The sequence below is a fragment of the Myiozetetes cayanensis genome, unplaced genomic scaffold (assembly GCF_022539395.1).
Source record: "Myiozetetes cayanensis isolate MyiCay16 unplaced genomic scaffold, myiCay2020 scf3, whole genome shotgun sequence".
Lineage (NCBI taxonomy): Eukaryota > Metazoa > Chordata > Aves > Passeriformes > Tyrannidae > Myiozetetes > Myiozetetes cayanensis.
In genome coordinates, this window is record NW_026087521.1 from 12,003,085 (window position 1) to 12,026,714 (window position 23,630).

At 36.3% G+C, this 23,630-nt stretch overlaps 1 protein-coding gene across 1 annotated transcript in view; it reads right to left on the reverse strand.

Annotated features, from left to right (window-relative positions):
- The window catches only part of CCDC146 (coiled-coil domain containing 146), a 69,117-nt gene that overhangs the window by 12,217 nt on the left and 33,270 nt on the right, over window positions 1-23,630 (reverse strand). Inside the window, 12 exon segments of the mRNA XM_050323529.1 lie at window positions 1,487-1,651; window positions 1,770-1,858; window positions 3,211-3,381; window positions 3,689-3,784; window positions 6,790-6,976; window positions 7,880-8,036; window positions 8,039-8,106; window positions 9,416-9,489; window positions 10,087-10,263; window positions 10,812-10,869; window positions 18,694-18,897; window positions 23,376-23,458. Coding sequence (XP_050179486.1) covers window positions 1,487-1,651; window positions 1,770-1,858; window positions 3,211-3,381; window positions 3,689-3,784; window positions 6,790-6,976; window positions 7,880-8,036; window positions 8,039-8,106; window positions 9,416-9,489; window positions 10,087-10,263; window positions 10,812-10,869; window positions 18,694-18,897; window positions 23,376-23,458 — 1,529 coding nt within the window.

Genomic DNA, 23,630 nt, shown 5'->3' on the forward strand with positions numbered 1-23,630 from the left:
CTGTATCTAGAGCAGGGAGCTGCTTTCTGGTTTGTTTCCCCTCGACACGCATAACACTTTGAGTGACTCAGGTATTACTGAGTTGAATTAAACTTCTGTAAATCGAGTTTCAGGCTGAAAGTATGACAGTGTTGCAGAAATGCAGTGTGTTTTAAATATTTTCTCAATTTTTTTTTGTCTTGTTTGGACCAATACTCTGTCCTCCAAATTGTATAAGCTGCAGTGAAGTCAGTGATACCGATACTAAAGTCTGGTACTGAGATTAAAAATATTTTTCATAGGCAAGAGGATTACTGAGACTTTAGTACCTCTTGCTAGTTTTAAATCCAGCCTTGTAGAGATCAAAATATCTGTTGGATCTATATTGAGTAGGGTCACCTATAATAATTATATATTCATGATATCTATACAATATTTATCTGTCTTAGCCTTTTTTCCCCTTCTTTCATCAACTGATAAGGCTTCAAAAATTTTACCACAAAATGTCAGCTTGTAAACCTTGACAAAATCAATCACTGAAATTCCACTTCTTTTCCAGCTACCTCCAGTATGACTTTGAAATCAAACTACTAAGAGATTACACTACTAATGTATTCTTTGGTCTGGTTGTGCAATTTTTTTGGCACCAAATAAAATAGTTTTGTAAAAATCAAGTTATTTTTAAACTACTCAGTTTTGGTTGTCCTGTTTTGCTTACACAGCTGGCTACTCACTGTCTCCTACTTGCCCAACTACTGATTTCCAAGACATTTTAATTCTGTCTGTATTTCAGAATATCATCACTAGGATTACAAAAAGATGGCAACAAGATATCTCCATTAAATAATGGTCTAGGGAAAAACAGAGTCACAAGCACCAGTCATTCTGCCTCATCCTCCTTGTTGTGAATGTAGCCTTTCATTGTCTAAGATTGCTTAGAAATTGAAACCACTTTTTGTTTCATCTGAAATAAATGTTATCTAATAAACTCCATGTGAGTTTGAACCAAGAAACCCAGTTTGTTCTAACTGAATAATTAGACAGCCACATTACGAGCTAGTGACTCATTTAATAGACCATGCACAGCTTCACTGTGGAATCAAATGTGCCAGGACAGCAAGCGTGAGTACAACAGTGCTGCTCACACTGAATGAAACAGCATGATAATGCAAACATTAAGAGATCTAAAAACTGTGATATAAAGGAAATGCAATGAAAATTTATTCCTTCAAAGAATGGGACAGTGAGGGAGTAGCCAGACAAACTTTAAGAGTGTTTCTTCTCATACAGTGATGCCCAAGCTAGTTGGAAAGTGTTAGGGGGATCAGAAATTGGGATAGATTATGTAGGAACATTGCTAAATGCCTTTGTTTTAATCAGATTTTAAAAATCAGGATAATAACTATCAAGGATGATACAGGCTTAACTGAAGAGGGACTAGATTCTCTCCTAAGATTTCTAATCTTACATTTCTATAATTGTGAACCACAGCTTACTTTAAACTCACCTTTCCTTGGTTAAAACAGTATTCCTTAAATTTTCTATTTTATTTTCTAGGAATTTTACCCGGTTTCCAGCTTCCCTTGCTTTCCACTGAGCACCACGCACCAACTGTATACATTTATCCCTTTCACTTTGGATAAAATCGCACATTTTAGCAAACCCTTGGAGTCTGAAGAAATGACACATGTGAAAGAATTATTAGAATTTTATGCATACACTACTTGGATAAAAGTTGCTTTAAAAGACTTTTTTAGATAATGTATTTAATTATGTTATTATTTTCTTACTGGTTTTGGATGTCTTTTCTCCTCTTTTTCCAGACTTTTATTTCAAGATTCTTTCTTTTTACTTCTTTAGTAAGATTTTGGAGTTGGATCTGAAATTTAAATAGAATTTAGTGAGCACTTCAGATATATTAAAGAAATTACTTAGAACAACTCTTAGATAAGGAAAAGACGTGAAAGGAGATAATTATAACGACTTTTTCCAATGATAATGAAGTATTTTTATTAAAATGACATGAAAGAACACAATTTTCCCATCTATATTAAGCTGACAATGACTGTTACTAATGTAGATAATTTGATGCTGCATCTTAAATGCTTGGTCCCCTGAATCTGGAGTTCTGCTGTTTCTACTAATCAACCTACCAATTCCACCACTATATCATTATTTGGCACATGCACCAGTGAAATTGTATGTTTACAAATAAAATTTATTTTTTATTCAATCCTAACTTTTAAGTAATCACTGATGATTGAGCAGAATGGTACATGTGCATTCTGTTAAGGCTCTGGACCTTTTGATTTCAGTTGTGTTCAGTCCTCGATAGCCTGGGCCATGAACATTCAATAGATAGGCCTTTTCTCCCCTCCCAGTGGTATCAGGAGGAGCAGATTGGTATTATGGAAAGCTGGTGGATGATGAGTTGCAACTTTGGGCATGTCTGTGTGTTCCTGAGTTTGTATTGGTTTATTTTTTTTTTAATCTGTTTATAGACTGATTTTTATTGAAGGTACAAAGCCTGACATGTTTGTTTATTCTATTTTTATAGGCAAAGATTCCCAAGGTGGTAGAAAGGTGGCTTATATAATTTATTTAAATACAGACACACATTTTGGGAACATAAATAGTTGGTTCCCATATAAAAATTTGGTATTCAGTAAATAGTGTGTGACGTCGCAGCACACACGACATTATAATAAAAATAAATTAATAAAAATGCAGGCAGCAAACACAATGACTAATCATAGGAAAAGTTTTCTTTCCCTCCTCTTTCTCTAAATCAATATAATCATTTATGCTTTGAAATGTAACAGGAAAATAAAGATTTCTGCCTCTCCTTGGAATGAGTAGTAGTTCTGTTTTTCTCCTAATGTCCATATATTTGTGAAATAAAACACACAGTTGTACTTCTAGAAATCTCAGGTGAGGTTATCTTCTTTTCTGCCTCTTTCTTTCAAATTATTCATTTTATTCCATAGACTTGAAAGAAAATGTTCTTTCAAATACCTTGTTTCAATTGTGGAGTGATGTTTAAAAAACTGCAGCACTGCACCACAAATTGCCAATAAAACACCACAGTATTGTTTGATCTTCCTGGGTTCTGATGGAATTTCAAAGCTAGATGGGAAGTGAGAATCCATAAGGCTCCCCTCACTAGCAAGTTAATTTCTGCCTATACCAGCCTTTGCTTTTGAGAAGTTTTCCAAAGATATAATTTTTTACCTTGGCTTTCTGAACATCCCTGGATTTCATTTGCCTCTCATCAGCTCTGAGAGAAGTCAGATGTATAAGTTTGGATAACTCATCTCTGCGCTTTTCCTGCTCTTTGAAAAGCAGGCGTTCTTTAGCAATGCATTCTTCTAACTTGTGGGCATCCATATCTGAGATCATTTCCTAGAGAAAATTAAATTTAATTCCTTATGCATCAATGCATCAGTGTGGGCAAACCCAAAGCTGGAAATACTTTGGGTTTATCTGCAAAGTAAAAAATTATACAGACTACATGGATTTAAAAACATAAATTTTCTTTTATTTTTTTTTTTAAATGACAAACAAGTGGCCCTTAAAATTGAACAAATACTATCCCATTTTCTCATCAGAAAGCTATATCTAGAAACTCCCATTATTTTTAGTTCAGTGTTCCTTTAATCTCATGTTAGAAAACCAATTGTTACAGTGAAAAAATGTGAGAAAGCAGAACCTGTTCAGCCAAACGTCTCTTGATCACTTCAATTTCGTCCTGCACTTCTCGTCGTCTCTCTAATAATTCTTCATTTTTTTTGGCATTAATTTCCACCTACAAAAATAAACCAAGGTCACTTAGTAATGCAAACAAAAAATGAGGAAAATGTAAACTACAGAGACTCTATTTGAAGTAGTTACCTAAATGAAGAAATTAATTTTCTTTCTTATTACAGTAGCTAGTCCAAGAGTGCTTCATTGAGTTTAGTTCCTCAAAGTTTCTCAAATTTTCCTGTTAAGAACTATGAACACTAAACTTCACAAAGCCCAGTTTAAGGAGTGAATTTAGAAGGCTTTTTCGTATACATTATGGGAAAATTTCTTTATTCAATTGGATATTAAAATTATGTGAAGGAATAAGTTAGAAACTACCTCTGAAATATATCTGAACAATCCCACTACAAGTACTTGCATGATATAACTAGTAAGACAAAAGGTTGTATTGACCTCCCTGTGACTAAATTCACTTAAAAATTCTTTATGTTTATAAGCAAGTAAGAAATAAATGCAGCATATGCAGGTATATGTTACCTATCTAATTGATGGGGACAAACTTTTTAGCAGGGCCTGTTGTGATAGGACAAGGGGTAAGAGTTTTAAAACAAAAGAGGGTTGTTTTAGATTAGACATAAGGAGGAAGTTTTGTACAACGTGGGTGGTGAAACACTGGCACAGGTTGTCCTGAGAGGTGGCAGATGCCTCATCCCTGGAAACGTTCAATGCCAGGTTGGACTGATCTCAGAGCAACCTGATCTAGATGAAGGTCTCCTTGCTTACTTCAGGGGTATGAAATAAATGACCTTTAAAGATCCCTTCCAACCCAAATTATTCTATGGTTCCATGATTCTAATTGCAAATCTGAAATTCATATGGGTGGGAAAGAAATCACATTTAACAACACATCTGGAAGATATTCAAAGATAATACATACAACCCTGTGGTATCTTGCTCAGATCTCAACCAGATGTTAGAGTTCAAAACACTATAAATCAATACTGATAAGTAGATGTTTTGCATTTGTGATTTTAACTTCTGTGATAATACTGTAAAATTAAACATTCACTTGCATTAAATGAAAGGGGAAAAAGAACACAGTAAAGGTCAAACTGTGGAGTTACTTTGGTTGCAGCTGCCAGCTCTGAGATTTGATTTGACTTAGGTTTACTAAAAGGTCAATAAAACCTGTTCTAAGAAAGTGATTTTCACTCTCGTGGCGTAAACAAAAACAGCTTTTCTGTGGAGCCTGTATTAGTTACCACTTCTGCTGTGTTAAAGTTAAGAGCTCATATAAACATCTTTAATCCATTAAGAACTTTTGTTCACATAAGACATGGCTAAATTTAGGCACTTTTGGCTGTCTCTGCACTGGCCTGAGCGAAGGAAAGGCACGCACGGAGAGGAGCAGCAGTTCTGCTCCGGGCTGGTGACGGTCAGAGGAGCAGTTCTCTTTCACACAGAACAGCAGCGTTTAGCAATAGCTGACCTTTCACAACTTACTAAGAAGAAAAACACATTTGAAGGAAGTGTTCCTGTAATTTCCTCGTTCTACAAACCAGTCATTGTGCACTTAGCTTATGGTTCAAAATATGAGAAATTTGGGGAAGCACACTGCTGTACTGCTGCTTCTGCAACCACATCTTTAAATGAGCAATTAATTCTTGTGTTTTGGTGGGTTTTTTTAACTTTTGCTAGGTGTACTCCCAAGTCTTATGGATTAAAATTGCCTCAATGTGGCAAAAGCCAAGCAGGAGCAGGGTTGACACTCGACCCTCCCATACTGCAGTTCTGCCTCTGCACTGACCATGGTGCAGAGGAGCCACGATTTCACATCTGCTCTTCTGAAAGAGCTGGGAAAAGAACCAGAGAAAACACCAAGCATGGGAGGATGGGCTAAAACAACTGTATTGCTGTGGCCTGTTTGCATTAGGGCAGCATCCTGCAACTTCTTGAGTAAAATGCTGATTAGAATTCCACTTTTGCCTCTCCTGCCATTCTCTTCCCTCTGCTTCTCATGATGACGCGACTTGTAAGATACATACAAAGTTCTTGTCCTTTCAGTGTGAAGGAACTGTTTTGGGATGGATTTCAATCTCTCCCCAGACTGTGAACTCTCACAGACGTCGGTGAGTTACAGAATTTGATTTTAGCATTACATGTGGTTCAGCATTACAGCTGTGGCTCTCCCCCCAGGAATATTTCTTCAACAGGAACACAAGAAAAAATGCCATCTCCTAGATTCTCTTAGCTTATTCTCTTAGCTAAGCTCTAAAATCAAAGTCTGGAATATGAGCCAGCCCTATAATCATTATTTCAGGGAATTAAGTCCAAAGCTTTCCTCCCTCCTCCCAGGTAAGCTTAAACTACTAGGTAATACACATGTGAATTCTGGAGGAATTTCAAGAGAGACAAAAAAATACTGTTTAATAATATTAGATATTATCAAGTAATATTTACTGTTTTTAAATAGCAAGCTAAGTATGTATGACTTTTGCTTTGATATAGTTATTTTTTTAAAACTTTACAATGAGGTAAGTAAGACTCCTTTCTGCCCTGAATTGCTTACACGGACCAAGACAAATTTCAAGGACAGTGTCAAGGTAGGAAATGTCAAGTCCTCTGAAAAATATTCACCTGAATAAACAAGATTAATTTTGTAACACTGACTTACAATTTAGACTAATCAAGGAGCAAGTAGAGGAGAAAAAAGAAAGAAAGAATAGAAGAACCAGTGATGAGAGAAAGAAAATATAAAAAATTTATAGACATAGTAAATTTTTAAGAAAGAATTGGAAGCAGAAAAGAAAGAAAATGCTTTGAACACACAAGCAGAACAAGATTTTTCTTTAAAATCACCGTTGTCAAAAGCCTAGGTAAAACAGAAAAAGCAAAGAAATATTGAAAGAGGAATGGGTGAAATACTAACGCAAGAAAGAAATGAGGAAGTTGAAATAACTCTTCTCCACTTCTTCCTTCTAGGTATGTCAAGAGATTTGAGGACTGTCATGAAAGATTTCTTACAAGAAAAACTAGAATCTTTATGATCAATGCATTCATACAGACCTCTGATTTGAGTCTTTTATGCTGTGCCTTGTCTCGTTCCAAGGACTCATAAATCATACCCAGTTGTACTTCCAACACTTTCAAATTTTTCAGTTCTCTCTCCTTCTGTGTTTGCTTTTGAGTGAGAGCGTCACGTTGTTTTTTGTTCTCCAAGATACATTTATTTAAATTGTTTTCCAGAATTTCTCTATGGAGATAGACACAAAATTTTAGTAACAGGTAACCTCACCAAGATATATATGTAAACAGGCATGACCATTTTCATGGGTTTTGAGTACCTCATTATTATGGCTGAGCAGCAAGAAAAACTCTCAAACTACTGATAAAAATTCCCTAAAAAGGTAGCATTTTATAAATTTAATCAATTACAATATTCCTAATTATGTCAATGGGGTCTCATAGTCTAAATATGCCAAAAAATCCAGGGAAGCTAGTACAGATAAAAAGATACAGGTTTTAGTATGAGGGAATATTTCAGTGTAAAGTGCCACAGACCTTTAATACAAAACTTTAAAGACAAAAGCATTGTTACTGAGCATATGGCCATGATTACAACTATACATGTCCCTCTGCAAAGAAGGAATAATTTGAAGCTTACCATCAACCTAACAGGTGATTTTACTTTACCAAGTATATATAAGCTCATAATTCAAGGGAATATTAAAGAGATGAGTAACCAATCCCCACTGAAATTCAGGAGTTCATGAGTACTGACATCCATGATCCTCATTTGAAAATGAAAATACTGACATCCCCTTTTCTTCATCAATTTACTTTCAGTGGGTTACACAGGAAAGAAAATATCTGCACTGAAGAGAGAAACCTTCTATAATATTGCCCTTTTCAGAGTAAAATCCATTTTCATTCTCCCAGGATTTTATCAAATTCTTATGCTTTTGGAGTTTTTCTTCAAGCCAGATTCCAGATTCCAAATTTTTATGTAAATATTTCTGAAGTCAAAACCAAACCTGATCATTTCTAGTCTGCACTGGTTGCAGCCTAAAACTTGAAAACAGAAGTAGTACAGCAGAAGAAAGACTTTTGAGAGCAGAGAATTGTTCCCTCATACTACATGGTTTATGTCTCTAACCTGTTTGATAGGATCTCTAATTCCTTCTCAGTGTTAATTTCTACTAATTTTGTCAAACTAATGCATTCTCTTTCTTTGCTTTCTAGCAAAACTTGGTTGCTCTCCAATTCCTTCTTTACGTCTTCTCTTTCTTGTAACATCTCTTCAGTCCTTTTTTAACGGTTTTCAGGGTTCTACTCAACTCTCCTATTTCATCATTAAGGGCTTCATTCTTCTTCTCTGCATCACTGGATATATTTTAACAAAGCAGCAGGGGTTAACTTTTCCACATGCATATTTCAATGGCAAAAGGTAATTGGACACATAAAATAATTTCACCACAACAGTATAGGTTATGTGTTTGAAAACAGACTACACACAGTGAAAAGCTTCAAATTTTAGTACAGTTCAAAAATAAAATTGCAGTTCGCCATGGGATTAACTGAGAGTTTAGCACCATTATAGAATTAAAGAGAGTTCTAGTAAACTGATTCCTGGCAACATTACCAGGTACATGGGTGTGACACTTCTAAATATTATTCCTAAGATTGGGAACTCTGGTTAGCTCATGCTGTGACCTGACACAAGTATAAAGATTCATTCAAGTGCTTCATTAATAACAATCTACACAATGTAGGTTTTTAAAATAGCTTCTCTGTAACACTATAAGGAAAACTACTTAGATTTATGATGGTAGAGTTACATTAAGCAGAGTAGTGAGGAAAATGTAGAAGAAAACCATCACACAAGTTTGAAATCCGAGAAATTTAACCTTTGTGTATTGCAAATAGGGACTGGAAACAGAAGACACAAAAACTTCAGTGTAACTCTGTGCACAAACAGTGTAAAAACTCCATCATTCATCTGGATGGCAACTGGACCTCTGGGATCTGTGAGTGACCTGGCTGAAACTGCACAGTGCTAATTAGATTTTACACTTACAGAAAAGAGCACATGCCAAGCTTCACAAGAGAAAAACCCCAACTCCACAAGGGAGAGAAAGAAAAGGCTGGCTGCTGGCTTACATTTTCCCTGTTGAAGTATTAGAGACCACAGATCACGTCAGGGGCTTACAGCAAAGCACCTGTGACTCAACAGCTGGTACAGAAGCATCCAGGGAGAATGATGATGTGGCTCAGGCCAGACTGTCAGCTGTGGAAGCTGCTGGTTCCACTGAGGCCAACAGAGATCAGCTGATACACAGTACCTAAGCACTAGGAACTGTAAAAAAAGCCTAATTGTGAGATTACACAGTAACACTATTTCCCACTAAACATTTACTAAGTAGGTGTCATATATAGTTATGCAGCACAGTAAGAAGGATAAGCAATTTTTGACCAAGCTTTGTTCTAAGTTTTTCTTTGTTATACTTAAATTTACAGTGTTTCACTCCATATACTGTATTTTTCAGTACAGTGCATGGATTTTAAGTGGATAATAGATGCCTTCTTAAATGTTGATCCTAATTTTAATCAACAACAATCCTCAATCATCTCTGTAACGAATGGGTAAGAAGTCATACATTTATGTATATGGAATTATTTATTAAAAACATACATTTTTTTCCGATATATCTTCTCAGTTTCTTTTGCAAGCTGTTTTGGAACACCAAGGATCTTAACTAGCTCACTCTAGTGACAAAACAGAAAGGTTTGATTAATAGCCTCAAAAACTGATGAGTTTTCACAGCAATAATATTCACTTAGAGCTTCTGTGAACATGGGTAGGAAACGTATTTTTTAATTACTTGTGTTTGTCCCAGGGAATTGTAGGTGCTACTTTTGAAACTAAAAATTGGTATTTACAATTTCATTATATCTGCAAGATAAAAATTATGCTTGAATATTATTAATACATCTTTTTATGTTGTTTATCCATGGAAAGGAAAGCAGCAAACCCAGGAATGTTTTTTAATTCACAGCATAAATCTGTATTAACTTTAGCCTGAGCAGCCTACGGTAACACAGTATAGCAAAAATGTCTTTAGAGAAACCATTTTTTAATCAAAACCATGAGTAGTATTATTTCCTAAAGGAGCAATAAGGACATGGCACAGCAGCATGTTTCACACCTATTGAAAAATGATCTTACATATAATGTAATGCCATATATAATGGATTTGGAATGACAAACAACATCAAGAACATTCACTGTTGGACAAAATATGTATCGTATACACATCCATGCACACACAGAGACAAACATAGGCACAACTAATTTTGTGTTACTTTTAAATTAGTCTGCATGTCCAGAAGCTTTTCTGTTTCTTCCTCATCTAATAATATCAGCTTTTGCTTGGACGAAACAGCTTCTTCTATTGCCTCAATTTCTGCTTTCCTCTCAACTACTTCTTTGCAGAGCTCGTCACAATTTTCTTTCAACTGTTTAATTTTCTTATCGTCTTTCTTTAAAAATGAAGTAAAAGATCAGATTAATTTTATTTTCCTTTTCACATTTTGCATGTTTGAGATAATACAGAATCACAAACACTGAATGATGATCACATTTTTTGCATGAAGGAATGGAATATATATTTTTTTTACCAGATGTATGTTTCTTCTGTCAATAACCAGCAGAATTTTATTAACAAAAACACATATATTCATCAGGATTTATGACTGCAAATGTATTTTTCATGCTCACATCCTAGAACCAAAAACCTGCATCTATCTTTATATGCAGTGTCCATTTGCTGAACATAGTAAACATTTTCTTAGTAAACAAAAAAATCCAGATTTTTTCTGTATCATATTGCTTGCCCTGGAGTTATCGAAACTGAATGATATTATATATTCTCTCCTATAAACTCTACTTCCTTTAAAATCTATTTTTCTACTTATTTCATATTTTAAATAAACTTTAGAGATACACACTGTGAAAACATTTTCACGGATGTTTTTATATGTTAGCTGACAAAATATAAAACATTGCTTTTCTCCTGCTTTGTACTTACCTTCTGTTTCAGAATTTTTTCATATTCATCTTCCAGAAGCCTTTTTTCCTCTTGCAAACTACAGTAGAAATCAAAGCAGAGCTAAATATATTAGCAATATAATACGTATTACAGTAATGTAGTAAATGGCAAAAAAGTATGGAAGCCTCTCCTGTGTTAGACTGAAGCACATGGTGAATTATCATCAGGGCCAATAGAAACGTGTCCAGGAAGGTTGCTGACTGGTCAGCAGGGTCCTGAGAAACAGGTTGCACACATGGAGTCTTTCTCTACAGTGCACACATCTAAATTTTTTAACCTGATTTTTCTTATTCTGAGCACCTCCTGCAGGGATGCATGTGTGCCTCACTCACCTGTGCCTTTTACTAGTGGCACCCTACACCCACAGTTTCTCCCAACCTCAGAAAACCAAATTTTAACATGGAAATAAGGCAAAAGGAAAGAGGAGTGGGTCCTAAATAGTCATAAAGACATAAAAGAAAGTCACAAGAAAGTACAATTGCTAGTGAGAAATTTTCTTTTTCCTAGGAATGATTGCTCACAGACACATTCACTCTGCAAACAACTCTAAGTGAAGCTCCTCCAATCTGAACAGGATCCTGTGAAAAAAAGTTCCTGAAAAGTGGTAGGGGTTATAGACTAAGTCAAAGGGGTGTGGGAGAAAACTAAATTGAATAACCATGGAGAACTTAACCTGCATCCAAAACTAAACTGCAATTTAATTTCAGGCAACGATAGAGACAGATGCCGAATAGGTGAAGAAAGAGGAAAGGAAGAAATAGGAAAGCTCTTAGATCTTCTGGGTGTATTTTTAGTAATGCTGCCCTAAGAAAGATGAAGGAGTGACTACGAAAGGGGAGCTCAACCAACGAGATTGTTGGATTTACATAGGGAGCTTCTTGGTGGCAAGTAGGTAAATACTGCCAAACACAAAAAATTATCCCCATGGAAGGTGTGTCTAAACATCCCCAGTGCATGTAGGAACAATTCTGCACCTATAGGAGGTAAATTGGCTACAGCAATCTGCATGCCATCACAACCAAACTGAACTTAACTGAGTGATTGTGCTATTGATTGGCAACAAAAGGCAGTTTGTTTGTTGCAGAGTAATTACTACGTACAATGACATTTCTGAGTCTCAGACTGTAAATGAGCAAAGATTGCAGCTGAGGAATTGGAGGCACAACCAAATACTCTGTCCCAGGTATAGCAAAGAATCAACTTCTGTGCTTAAATGTGTTTGCAACTCCAGTGGGAGGATGTGCTGCTCAGGTTTCACTGAGAATCAGGGCAGTCAGTTAGAATAATAATAAATAACTCTTTAAATTAGGGGAGCCTTAAGAGAAGGGGACAAGCTTCATTGGAATGTTTGTGTAACTTGGAGCTAGAAACTATGACAAGGGAATGCTGGGGCAGCCCCACCTACCCAAAGCAGCTATTACAGTTACTTCTGAATGTGGTTGATACAGAAGAGAAACAGCTGATTGCTATTTCTTTTTTTTTTCTTTTTCTGAAACCAGTGTAAGACTTTGCATCATGTTGGCAGTTCAGGTTTCAGAAGGTGTGTGGTTGTGGGAAGAGAGATTAATCTCCAAGCAGCCAACCTTGTGGAGGACCATCCCTAGGATCTTATGTTAAACTCTTTATCAGTGATGATTCAAGGTTCTTCCCCCCTTTCCTCCCCCCCAATTCCACACCCTCTCATTAAACTCTTTCTTACTTTTCTGTCCTTCAACAAAAGGAGTGAAACTTATACCTGGAAGCGTCAGGCAACATATTTTCAGTTATGGTAAAAAAAACAGTGAAAAAAAGGAAACTGGGTTGGTGGTGTTGCAATTCAAACAAAACAAAACAATATGAATAAGGAGCTCTGGCTCAGATGAAGAGCAAAGAGAAGATAAAGACCCAGAGTAGATGTTGTTGATTTACAGAATGTATCCATATCTGCATGGGCAGAGTACAAGGTGCCTCCACAGTGACTGGTAAGTCTAAAAACTAATTTGAATGCCAGTATTTGAACACCCACTGACGGAATGAGGTTGCAAAACAAAATCTTTAAAAAAAAAAAGTCAAATTTCAATCAATCATGTCCCAAAACTGATAAAATTAATTTTAAAAAGTTCTATTCCAAAATCATATTCCAAACACATTTTGGCAGCACTCCTAGTTGAGCTCCTAGTTGGGACTAGCATAATCACACTAAGGATAATGAATGTCTTTGCACTAATACCTATAACTGTTTGACTGCCACAAAATATTATTAAATAAGTCCTGTGCAAAATGATTAAAGCACTACTGCATTGCTTGTCGTCAGTCCGTGCTGTGCCCTCTTTAATATCACGCTAGACGATCAAAAGAGCAATACCAAAAATCAGGAGGGAGAGCAAAGTTGACACTGTTTTCATTTTGTCACATTCCTCACTCATGAGGACAGATTCCTGTGGAACCATTCCAGTTTCACAACAAAGACTTTTCCACCCAGCAAAAATAAAATGATTTGAACACCTCATTTTCTGTGACATAAACAAAGGCAACACTGAACTTGAAGCAGCAAGTTACCTAAGGAGCAGGCAGACCAACTACTTGTACAGTGAAGGTGGGAAAAAAGGGGGTAAAAAGAAAGAAGTTAAATCTCTCACTTTTGAGCAATCAGTTTGTTCCAGTTATCCATATACAGAAGTCAGACTGGCAGCCCAGTGTTAACATTGCCAGGCTTCCCTACTGTCAGGGATAAAAACAGGAACCTCCAAAGGGTGGGGCATCTGACATCCCAGGTGTCTATTTTAGTATGACATAAACTACATATCTCATACTTTAAACTACCAGTTTAACATAAAATATTTCTCTCTGTGGACTCTAAACCAGGATGATTAACTCAGATTAAGAAATCAAATAAGACTCTTCAAAGATTCTAAATTCAGTCTTTGATAGGGGGACGCAGAGGCTTAATCTAAGGAAAGCAGAGAAATTCTGGTCTGCATTTAGCATTTGAATCTTGTAATCTGTGATGTATGGATATCAATCTCATGAGTGTCTTACTTAGACATTAATCACAACAACAAACAAAACAGCTGCAACCGGTATTAGGCATTTATAATCCCCATTGTTTTATAGCCCTTCTTTGATGACTGCATTTTTCAACATCACGTGGTTTTTATTATTGTCAATATTATACCTATAACAACACATGGAATGAAAAGAAGGTAAAACTCTTAAGGTTTTAAACATTAATATGTGCAAATGTTCCTAGCACCGCTTTTCTTATTTTCACGAAGCTGAATAGCAATACTGTACATGAAAAGCTGCCAGGGATGCAGATGTAATGAGGTAAAAAAAAAGCAGTCGAAATTTGGGCCATTAATAAAAATACATTCCAGACATTTCCCTGAGAGATGTTTACAGCTGCAAACTGACACAGAAATAAAGAAATTAAGACAAAGAGATTAAGAAATGTGGTGGTGGTTGACAACAGAGGTCCCTTTCAGTTACTCATCTCACAAAATAGCTATCACGTTGTTATCATTATTAGTCCCATCATGCAAGAAAGTGAACTCCTTCAGCTACTCTGTCTTATAGCTGGGATTGCTGAGAAATCCATAGAAGGTGCTCAGCACCTCACAACTAAAATCTAGTGACCACAAGTAGAAGATATCACAGCTGACAAGCTGCCAGCATGAGATTCCTGTAATGCTCTTAGCTGTAATTAGTTTGTAGGTACTGGAGAACGCAGTCACAAGACTGGCTGATAACAACTTCAGCTGTGACTCCATTTATTTTACTTATGGCTTGTAATTCTTTACTAGCAAAACTATGGACAAAAGCTTAACTTTTCCCTTTTTAATTATAGAGTGACTAATACTGAAATATTTACAAGCATTGAAATAATTTTCCATATTTGCAATGCTTCTACAAGGACAAATTTGGTTTTGCAATCCTGACTTGCATGCAATCACACAGAGTGTGAGAGTACTTGAGTGAAGAGACATTTTGCTACCTGCACAAATGTCTGTGGGGGCTGTAGGTTGGACCTAGGTTTTAAAATAAAACTGCTTTCAAGAATCAGGCACCTTTAATCTCATTAACTCTTGTTATAGATAATTTTAGTACAAATCAATTGCTTATTTTTAAATGTATTGTTTAGAAGACAGATTAATTCAGATTAAATATTTATTATTTCTCAATAATAAACTACTGTTGACACCATCCTCTAATAAAGAAAAGCAGCTTTTCTTTATTTTGTCTCACAAACCAGGACTCCAAGCCTCACACAAACATTAAAGTGAAACATCTCCTCAAGCTGGAACAAATCCTTGATGATGACACCAGGCTATATTCTTATTTACTGAGCCTTCTTATCAGTTATATGAAGGGATGTCATGGTTCTGAACATAATTTTATCAGAACCAACTGAGGATCACTGTTTTTACTTTTACTTTATTATCTGTGTCTGGTAGTTCTTGAGAGAAAATATTCCTGGAGTCAGCTCTGACTTTGGGATAGTGGCCCAAGCTTTGTAAACTCAGTAAAATCATTCCAACCCTTGCTCTCCTCCTGCTCTGTGCACTCTGGCACACACAACAGCAATGAGCCCAGCACAACCATCTGGCACAACTGGCCACAAGCTGGAAAGGGATGTGCACACCTACAGTGGGAGCACATCCCATCCATGCAGTCACCCTCAGGCTGAGCTCCCTGACAGCTGAAGTGTGTCAGAGACTCTTCTGAATACCTCATGTACCTATTCAAGCTACAAAAAAAGTCACAGAATTCCTGAAGAACTGCTGAAACTACCATGCTGAAAACGATTTAAATTTACTCTGGGAATGTTGACTACTCATTGGAACAATGAAGAATTAAACCAGAAGATGAAATATCACCTTCAGCTCTTCAAAAAGGTACCTGATCTGGAAAAAAAATTGTTTACAGAGGTAAGCAAATAGGAATTGAAATACAGTTGAGGGAATGCAGAATACTAAGGGACCTTGAGACAAAAAGCAACTTTGCTAATCTCAGGGCATACCCATATGACTCCTCGAGAGAGAAACTTCATTGTTGTCAGATTTGAATCCAAGTACAAAAAAGATGCTAAGTACCCTTAGCTATCAGAGAAAGTGAATTGAGGCAGGAAAGAAAGGTGTCAGAGATAAGAGATGCTGCAGAGAAAGAAAGGCTCACAGAAACAGGAAAACAGATCTGCAGAGTCTCTCTCACTTCCAGCTCAGCAGTATTACTGAGTAGACATTTTAGAAAAAGGATAAAGTAGATAAGAGACACAAATATTCCCTTCAAAAACTTTTCCCCTCCATGCTCTCTGCCTGCTATACATAAGAAGGTAAATAAACATGTTTGTTTTCAGACTAAACAGCCATTAGTCATAATTCCCAAAGAGAAGTTTACTTGTAAGTGCCAAGCACAGCTGGGACTGTATTAACACAGTTGGACAACAAGGAAAACTGTGTTCCAGAGAGATCAATGGCCAAGAGAGGCTGGACCATGAGTTTTTATCCTGAGAAATGAAGGAAACCAAGCAGTCAGCTAAACTTCTAATACCTTTGATGCAGCTTCCCCTCTCTGACACTGTCAATGTACACATACATTTCAGAAAACGTTGCTTTATTCTTTGTTTAAAACCAGCAGGCATATCGATCTTCATTTTACATCAGTGTTGTTATTACATCACCTGCTGCTTACAACTCTATTCTGGACATTCATTTTCACTGCCTTTCACAGGCACCTAACCCATCCCTTCTTTACAAACACTTATTCACACCCAGTATCTGTTTTTCTTCATAGTCCATGTCTCATTTCCCTACTACATTCACTCACACGTTCCCTACATGTACTCTGCTAGTCCTGCTAGTTCTACACTACTTCAACATCAAAGTCCCTGTAATACCTGGAATATTTCTGGAATTTCTCTCCCAATAAACAAATCCACACACAACCAAGGCACATCCTTCTCACTCCACACCCACAACACACATAAGATCCTATGCTACCATCAGGCATGGAACAGATACCAAACAATGAACAATTAAATAACCTGTAGCTCTTCAGTTTGGAAAGCTGACAAATTGAAGGGGGTTGTACAAAAGAGATCTATCAAACCATCCTGCAGCAGTGAAAATGAGGAGAGGATCCAAATAAGGAGATGTTCATCATCTCATCCAACACAAGAACTACAGAGCACTAAATGAAGTTGTAGGAGACAGGTTTAAAAAAACCAACCAAACAAACAAACAAAACAACAAGGAGGTGGCAGTTTTTCTGTAGTTAATCTGTGGAATTCATTGCTCGGGTGTTGCAATGTCAGAGGTTTGCAGGGGAGGACACAGGAGAAGTTCAGAGGAAGAGGGGTCAGCTGAGGATTCCCAAATACAGAGGGCTGTATTTGGCTCATGAAATCCCCACATCACAAATGGCTGCACTTGTGGTCTCTGTTAGATAATGCTCCTCGTGGAGCTCTGGTTGGACTCTACAGCTGGGTTTGATCCCGGGCAATGCATAAGGCGGAAGTTTCTTATTACAGTGAAAGAACATTTTTCACAGTATGACTGACCCAAAAAGTGTATTTTTAATCTGCAAGATAGGATATTCAGTTCATATATAAAAATTAATGCAGTAAATGTGCAAGGATAAATGAAATAATACCTAAACTGCATTTTATATAGAACAGAATTCTACTTTTGACTAGAGGTAGAAAATAGAGAATGGAAACATATCCCCTATACATGTAAATCCCTGTAATTTTTTGGAAAAGTGATGCAAAATCAGTGGAAAACATTCATGAGGACAAATGGGTAAAAAGCATGGTATTTTTAAAGAGCTCATTTCTGGACTGCTTGAAAATTGCAAAAAACTGTATTTAATAATTATTTCAGGAAACTTCATGTTTCTTAGTTATCTCATAGCAAGTAATTTTTTCCAGATGCTTTCCATGTTTCTTTATTTCTCCCACTTCCAATTTGCTTCATTCTCATTTCTTTCTCTCTTAGAGCAAACATTTGGCTCTAAAAAACCCCCCAGATCCAGAAAGAACTGCCAGAAAAATCTGCTCCATGCCGTGTGTACAGTGTTCCTGCTCTCCTTGCAGAAAAACAGTTTTAACTGCTGAGATGCTGACATTACCTACTTGTATTTATATACACACCAACTACACTATAGCTGGATTGACGATGGGTAAAAATAGCAAGCACCCCACAAAATAAAAATCTGAATTCACCTGCCTAGGTACATATTTTTACAAATACAATAGTACATTTGTAATTTTACCATAAAATATGCAGATAATTGAAATATATACAGTACTAAGCTTATTATTAGGGTTTTTTCCCTTATATAAAAATTTCAAGATTTCATTCTTTTCAGGGAAAATTTATTATTTTTCTAGTGTAAGAATATACATGAACTTCTCCTTCTTTAAGTACCTGAAGAAAAAATCTTGAATACACTGTCCTCCTGATGTTAAAAATAGCATTGGGTCTATTTATTACATTGTTTTCATAAAATCCCAGCCAACAGGTCTCTGAGACACTTGAAAAGTTTGTATTAAAGTTGTCCTAGACTAAAACTGTTCATGTTAATATGCCTACCCAAATATTAATCATGCTATGTAGCAAATTTTAAACAGCATTTCAAAGGACACCATACCATGTTCTAAATTTAAAACTATCTACAAATCTTGCACCAGGGTAAATTTATTCATCACTGAAATGTTGCTGTTGTTAATAGGAAAAGTTCATGGCAATTTGTTCAAAAACAGCCATCAAGAAGTGTGTCCATGTAGGATGGAAACGAGATTGAATTGTATTCTATGTTATTGTCTTTCTAGATCCTAGATTAGCTATGATAAAATTGGCAGCATTTGACCACCATTACCTACCATTCTATCTTCAACTGATTTTCATGCTCTCTTCCTTTAATAGCATTGTATTCACTTTGGCTACTAAGAAGTTGTTGCCTTATTTGGGAAGCTTCACTGGAAGATTCTTCGGGGACTTGTTCTGCTTTTTCCAGTTCTTGCTGTTCCAGCTCTGCACTAAGACGTTTGGCTTCCTGCAACAGCTGGGTCTCAGATTCCTGTAAACTGCATTAAATAGACAAATTTAGAACTAGGCTATAAGAAGCATCATCTTTGTATTCATACTTTTTTACCTTCCTATAGTAGTTAATTCAAGGTTTTCAAGATGAGATGGGATTAAGTCCTGAATAATCTGGTGTGATCTCCTAGTTCAGCCTGTGTTGGACAGCAGGTTGGACCTTCTGAGGTCTGTTCAAACCTGAAGCAGCCTAAGATGCCATAAGAGCAGTGGAATCTGGTCCCAGGTTTTTTTTCTGCATACCTGGAGTTGGATTGAGATTCATCTCATTTAATTCTAACCAGGTAAAGACCATTAGTTAGTCTAATTTATTTGTCTGGCACTTCCTAGACACAAATGACACAAGGAATGTCCCTAGACACAAGGAACCCATTTTATCCGAAGAAGTGCCAAAGGCTACATATAATTCAGTGTGGGGACCTATAATAGGGAAGTATTCATCAGGACAAGGCCCAGTCTGGGCTATACCACAACTCTAAGTTCCACATAAACACCAAGACACCTGCCCAGGGATGAGTTGCATCTTGCTACTGCTGCAATGCTACCAGGATCTGAAGTAACTCATTTAATGATACACAAGCTGAAAATACATTTGTGGACATCTGTGGAAGCTCATTATAAGGCCTGTAGACGTGAACAATTATCTGATCTGACTCATATCACCAAAATCTCCCAGAAACAACAAACTGTAATATTCTGTCAGTGTCAGGAGACTGGGATTCATAGATCCTTAGGAATCTGTGTGGTGATAGCTGAATAACATCTTAAAGGCTGTTAGTAAAATACATTGATTATCATGGAAAAGTCTTAGAGGGAACTACAATATGAAAATTCATATACAATGCACCACACATAAACCTATGCTTCATGCTATAGAAATAGTTGTGTATGCCCTCTCAGTATTACTACAGTGTGACTTTTTAGATAATGGTATACTTAAATTAGTCACAAATTATGTAGAGGAATAAAGAACTCCATCACTTAACTTTTACTAATTAAAAATATAGTGCAATTAAATATATTTTACAAAACAAGGGAATTTCAAATTTCCCATATTAAGAAAATCCATATATAAATTTTGGCTCGAATTTGACTTTTATGGCTTAGGCACAAAAAATTACATAACACACTGAAGAATAGAGTTGAGATGGTAACTACAAAAATACAAAATATACAACTGTCAATACTGCACAAACATAGCTGAATAATATGGCAGAAAAAGTTTTGGTTTGTGTAACATTTCTTCTTAGATAACCACTTCCTTTTTCTAAACTAGAAAATAAGAAAACCACAGACTTCAACAGAAAACCAAGCGTGTCTTCATCATGAACAAATAACTTCACGTGTGATGTATTTACACACACATATTAAGGGAAAAGTAAATTGACTTACTGTCACTGGATTCTACATAATATTTAGATCTTCTTGAAGTCCAGCAGAATGTTTGCAGTTGTAGGAGAAAATATAATTGGTTGTAATAATACACATTAATTTCAAACACAATTCTTACATAATGCATACAATTTACATACAGTTATATAAACACATAAGTGATTCTAAAAAACCAAAATTCTTAGTACTGATTTTTTAAAAGATAATAAAAAGAGAAAAAAAGAACAAGAACTGAGTGTTGAATCTAGCTCTTGCTCTCTACAGATGCCAACAGCATTTTTCATGTGCTGATTTAAATGTAACTGAAGACAATGAAGAAATAACTGGGCATCTACATGATGTACACATCTAGAATCACATGAGTTCAAAAGTAGGTTTGTGCAGTCTGATCTGGCAGATTTTGAATTTTTGAATTGATTAATATTTTAGCAGAGGCTTAAGAAAATAACATTCCCAATCTGCCAATGAGTTTTCATCATTACCCGGGTATCTTATAGCTTGGGTTATCAGAATATTCATATCAAGTTCCTAAACTCAGATAATCAAAATAAAGATGTACAACTGGGTTACATAACTGAATGACTAAGTGGGTTTTCAGGGGCTTAATATGAGCTCAGGTACTTCACCTTTAGGTGCAACCTTACTGCAAAGGGAATGGATGAGACAGCACCACAATGGGATGACAACCTGTTCCCAGCAAACATAAATTCCAAAGGACATAACACTTTGAAGAAATGTACCAAAGACTCTATCTGCTAGGTGACATCTCTCAGCTTTTCAGAATGCTGAATTGTGCAAAACTGAAAGTAAGAAATAAAAGACTATTTACCACTGAAAAACCACAAAACTATACACTGTGTACTCCAGCAACAGCCCTGGAGACTACCTGCATACAGACTTGTTGTATTCATTGTGCTACACAAATTTGTACTGTACATCAGAGACATCAGTTGCAATAGTTCGGCACAGCTGTCACAGGGAACTGTGCTGCTTGAGATTTCTGAAGGCTACTAAAGGGAAGAAGAACACACACAGCCTGAAGACCTCATCCTCGGTCCTTTGTTTTAATGTGACATTGTAACAGAACTAAGACACATGGGCAAATAAGCTCTTGATCCACAGAACTGTACTGCACAGGTAAGGGTGAAGAACTAGAAATTCAGAGTATACTGATGTTAACATATGGACAAGTGAATCCCACTTTAGATGCCTGAAAAGTCCTTAAATTATACTGGAGATCATGATCCCTTTTTGCTAACTGATTTCACTTTCAAAAGGAAGTAGTAGGAGAAATTCATGTGTGGGAACTAGTGCCTGTTCACACATTGGTGTTTTGCTTTGACACACAACTGCATCTCAGTAAAGAGTGTGACATGATTCTCTCCAATCCTCTTTCTTACAGAACCATGGTGATTTCATACTCCTGTGAGAATGATGGAAAGAATGAGAGATGTAATCTCCCATCTAACATTTTCATGCTTTTGGTGCATGCTGTTAAGGGTAGTTTTAAGTGTGACAGAAAAGACAGCTGAGTCCTGTTTACACTCAGGCCGTATTCTACTTGCTACACACAGGGATCATCTTTACACAAATGAATGTTCTGTATAAAAGAATACTATATAAATACATAAAATATGTAGTAATATGCTTGTATTTTTCCAATCAAAGACTGTTTTCAAACTACCACTAGCTAAAAGTCAATCAAGTTCAATCAAGTTTAGCAGCTACTGGATTTCTACTTCAGCTCAGTGAACACCATTGAGGTAGAAACCTTTTCAACCAATTAATCCAAACCCCACATAAAGGTTTAGTTCTGAGCATTAAGAAAAGCCTTCTTGCATTTTCTAAGAAGACAATCTGTTTTAGGAGCACTAAATCCTAGAAAAATTTGCTATACATTAATCTGAAATAAAGTCAGATGACTTTTCACAGAGTCAGAGCTATATTCTAACTCCCCATTTTATTAAGATGAAACTAGAAGACTTGGTAAGCTCAGGAAAAACTGCTATTTCAGGATTTTGGGAACTCCTTTTCAAATTATTTTACATTACTTAGCACTTGTCACTACTCAGATTACCAGGAGGCCCAGCAAATCCCAGCTGAACCCAAATAAGCAGATACGACTTCAATTAGTATTAGATTCCTTAAATTAAGCATTAGCTTTAATGACAGAATTGCTATAAAGGTTTTGATGTAGGCTGTCAGTGAAATTGGGATAAAATATTGTTAATATAGTGGACATTATGGTATGTAGTACAGAAACGTAACAGAAGTGTCATGACACTGGTTTAACTTATAATCACAGACATGCTGTAATATCAAGATTATTACTCATAAATACTAATGTAGTATTGCAATATTTGCAACAGGACTGCTCTGTCCTGTGACACACTGTTCACCTGGTACAACTGCAGTATTGTGTCCCACCTTGTCCCTCCCTCTCTCCTTCCACTCCCACATGCCCTGCCCAAGCCTGGCATCAGGCTCTCTTCATGATCTCTCCTCTCTCCTCCAGCAAGTACTGGTGCAGGGCAGGCTCACAACTGCTACATCTAATTTCCAAATTCCATTTATAGCGTGAAGCTTAAGGTTCTAATCTAAATTAGCAGCCCTGTTTAATGTGACTGACAATATTCTCAGAGTGTAAAACTCACACCTACTTAGAAGTGACAAAGTCTCACTTTCTTTCTTAGAAACGAGCCTCTACCTTCTTCAGTTGCTCTCTATGATGTCAGCTCTTTTCATATGTTGCAATTCTGGCTTCATGATCTTCAAATATGTATTTATTTTCAACTTCTATATTGTCTGTTGCAGTCTGTGTGTCTGTCCATTCCCAATATTATTATGTTTATATTAGTAATAAAGATGTTGTTCAAACAGGTATTTAGGTATCCCTAACAACCTTGAAAGTTCCTATTAAATCATGTTGGTTTACAAACTTGTGTTCTTGCTTCCTTTATGAACTATCACCAAGAGAAAGTCTTAAATGATAACTAGGCTTCAGCAAGAGTAGAAAATTACTTTAAATATCTAATGCTTTGGCTACTAAAAAGCTAAAAATAGAATATTATACCTTATCACAGTCTTATGCAGCAGGGTATACTGTTCCTTCAGCTCAGCTGCTTTGGTGTCTGTGATTTTTCCAGCAGAAAATAGCTATGGAAGGGAAACAGACAGTTATGAAATCTCTTAAGCACTAATATTTTCATTCTGCTGCAACTTTTCATAACTGTAATTGGCAGCCTTTCAGTTTAGACAGTCTTTGGTAACATAACAAATTAAATACATCATCATCATGGCTAGGCTTCGCGAACGAAGATTTGAAACA